The sequence below is a fragment of the Myotis brandtii genome, unplaced genomic scaffold (genome assembly GCF_000412655.1).
Source record: "Myotis brandtii unplaced genomic scaffold, ASM41265v1 scaffold1367, whole genome shotgun sequence".
In the NCBI taxonomy this organism is placed as follows: Eukaryota; Metazoa; Chordata; class Mammalia; order Chiroptera; family Vespertilionidae; genus Myotis; species Myotis brandtii.
Window position 1 is genome coordinate 17,917 of NW_005354858.1, and position 3,194 is coordinate 21,110.

A 3,194-nucleotide genomic window follows, 5' to 3' on the forward strand; every position below is an offset into this window, starting at 1 on the left:
AATGAGATAATTTCTTTCATCCAACAGCTTTCATGGTGGTGGTATAGATGTCCCTGCCTCACCTTCCTTATAAACGTGATGCATTCCATGCAGGCTCCCTCTCCACAGGACCTGTAGCCATGGGACACATGGTCCAACTAACTCTGGCCTAATCCCCTTCTATGGTAGCTTGGGGATTGAGTAAACTTTGCTATTGTTCTTTTACGTTTTTGTGTGTGTGTGTGTGTGTGTGTGTGTGTGTGTGTGTGTGTGTGTGTGTTTAATTTGAGAGAGAGGGGATAGGAGAGGGAGAGAGAGAGAGAAACATAGATGTGAGAGGAGAATATGGATCTGATGCCCCCTACCGGGAATCGAGCCTGCAACCCAGGCATGTGCCCTGACCAGGAATCAAACCAACAACCTTTTGGTGCATGGGAGGATACCCAAGTCACAGCTACACCAGACTGGGCTCTGTTGTTATTCTGATTGGAATTTCCCCAAGAAAACAGTGAAACACTATATTGACACTTTTGTCCTCTTTACATGCTGGGTTCAAGGAATTTTGTCCCCACAAAAATCTATAGGTTGTTAGCGTGGCTGACATACAGAGGAAGACTTGGAGCCTGGAGTCAAGTCCACAACCATTACAAGGGCATCATTCGTTAATATACGATCTCAAAGGGTCTCAAGTCTGTCTCACTGAACCCCTGTATCACAGTGTATTGGGCATCAGTTTCTCCCCATATGAACCTGTCTACATGTATGTGTGGATTTGCTTGTATATGCATAGATTCTGGAAAGATACACAAAGACTGGTGATGTTAGGTGTTTTGGGTGAAGGAATTGGATGGCTATTAAGACAGAAATGAAAGAGTGATTTCTGTACTTTTTATTTTTTTACTAGAGGCCCAATGCATGAAATTTGTGCAAGGGAGCTCAGTACATGCAGCCCTGGCTTTGTCTTGTAGGTCGTTTGGCTGTGTGGTCTAATTAGCATATTATGCTTTTATTTTTATAGGTTCCTTTTTTAAAAATAAATGTAGTAAAAGGCACACACCATAAAATTTACCATCTTAACCTTTAAAAAATACTTTTATTGATTTTGGAGAGGAATGGAGAGGGAGGGAGAGAGAAGAAACATCAGTGATGAGGAAAAAATCACTGATCAGCTGCCTCCTGCACACCTCCTAATGGGGATTGAGCCTGCAACCTGGGTATGTGCCCTGACTGTAATAAAAGGTTTTTGCTACAAAGCTGGAGCACCTTCTGGGAAAATGGCCAAGGGACTTCAGAAACAAAAGTATCTAACATAGATTCTTTAGTTGCTTGTGTTGCTGCAAAATCTTTCATTTCTGCAAATTTTAGCAGAGTATGAAATGTAAATAGATAAAACTGTGTGGGGGTTCAAAGTGTTTTTTAGGATTCATTTTATTATCACTCAAGTAATATATGAGACTGATAGCTCAACTTAATTAGGCAAAAGCACCATATATAAAATGAAAAGAAACTTTCGAGACCAGAAGAAAATATTCGCTTTGTACCTGGAAGAAAAAGTATACCCATACAATAGAAAGTATGCCTTAGCTGGTATTGTGCACTGATTAGCTCATTGGCCTGCGGATTGAAGGATCCCGAGTTCGATTCCAGTCAAGGACACATGCCTGGTTTGTGGGCTTGATCCCCAGTAGGGGGGCATGTAGGAGGCAGCTGATCAATGATTCTGTCACCATTGATGTTTCAATCTCTCTCTCCTTCTGACTTCCTCTCTGAAATCAGTAAAAATATCTATCTCTCTATAAAAGCCTAAGCAACCAAATGACTGAATTACTGAATGACTGGTCCACCAGTAGCTATGACACACACTGACCACCAGGGCGCAGATGCTCAATGCAGGAGCAGCCCGCTGGTGGTCAGTGCACTCCCACAGCGGGAGAACCGCTCAGCTGACCAACCCGTCCCAGTAGCCCACCAGCCTGGCGACAGCTGCTCACTCCCTCAATAGTCCTGCAGGTCCAATCACCAGAGAATGGAACAGACATGGATGGACTGGCACCGCCTGCATGATCCTGACAGTGCTACTGGCCCTGCACTATGGCCGCTTCCCCTCCCTAGAGGCCCTGCAAGGAAGAAAGAATATAAAAGCAGCCGCCAGGTGGCTCCCAACAACTGGCGCAGCATCAGCGGGATGGGCCTGGATCCCTGGCTGGCAAGGGCATCCCACCACCTGCCCAGAGGGCTGATGGAGTCCTCCTCTCGGGATGGGCGCCAGACACAGGGTTTATGGATGGTGTGCACCACTGCGGTGGCACTAGCCTCTCCCAATCGGGACTGACTGGGCAGGAGCCCCTGTCAGGAGCTGTGGGGCTGGGATGAGCAGGAGTGGCAGGTGGCATTGGACTGCCAGTTTTGGCCCAATCCCTGCAGGCCACCACGAGGGACCCCACCCATACACAAATTTGTGCACCAGGCCTCTCTATATATAAAAAGTTGATATGCAAAGTGTCCCCCGGGGAGTTCAACCAGGAGTCCAGGAGTTGGATGGCTCATTATGATATACGCTGACCACCAAGGGGCAGAGTGGAATGAAGGAAGGTCCGTGCACCAATTTCGTGTATTGGGCCAAATACTCATAACAGCAATGGGGAGGCATCAGTCTGAGCAGTATGCACATTTCCCGCTAGTGCATCCTTGAGGCTCATTCCGTTCCAGGCTCCTGGGAGGTGCAGCTCACGTGACCACCCTGTTCCAGGCCTGTGCTACCTGTTGCTTGGCAACCATTGGTTCCAGCAGTCACCTAGCAAAAGGAAGAAAAGGACTTGGTGCTTCAAGGCGACCCAGAGTGTGGTGCAGGCAATTCAAATGGGCCTCATACCTCCTAGCACCAGCCAGCCAATCCTGCCCTGCCTAGTGAGCTTCAACTTGAATGGCCACAGGTGCAGGTCACCCAGGCAGCCCTGGCCCCGCCCCCGCCCACCTGCGGACCTATCCAGGGCTCCGCTCCTCTGGCCGCACTTCCCCGGCAGGACAAGGTGGCTGAGGTGGGGACCTAGATGATGTGGGGCTGCGGGGGCAGCAGTAACCCGAGGTAGCAGCTGCCAGCTCCTCCCCCTCCCCCACTAGACCCCCAGCGCCAGGGGCCATAAGGGGATCCTTGGCTCAGACCCAAGTGGTGTGTGGTGTACGTTGACCGCTGAAGGAGAAGAGGAGGACGAGGA

General features: G+C 49.2%; 1 protein-coding gene across 2 annotated transcripts in view; it reads right to left on the bottom strand.

Moving 5' to 3' along the window:
* Positions 1 to 3,194, bottom strand: part of LOC106725102 (C-C motif chemokine 15-like) — a 20,611-nt gene that overhangs the window by 7,453 nt on the left and 9,964 nt on the right. The window contains exon 5 of one of the 2 annotated variants that reach the window (XM_014535029.1): positions 2,759 to 2,777. The exons of the other annotated variant lie outside the window; for it this stretch is intronic. Within the exon in view, the coding sequence (XP_014390515.1) occupies positions 2,774 to 2,777 (4 nt within the window). The 3' untranslated portion in view covers positions 2,759 to 2,773. Of the gene's footprint in view, positions 1 to 2,758; positions 2,778 to 3,194 lie in introns of those variants that run through there. 2 annotated transcript variants of the gene reach the window in all.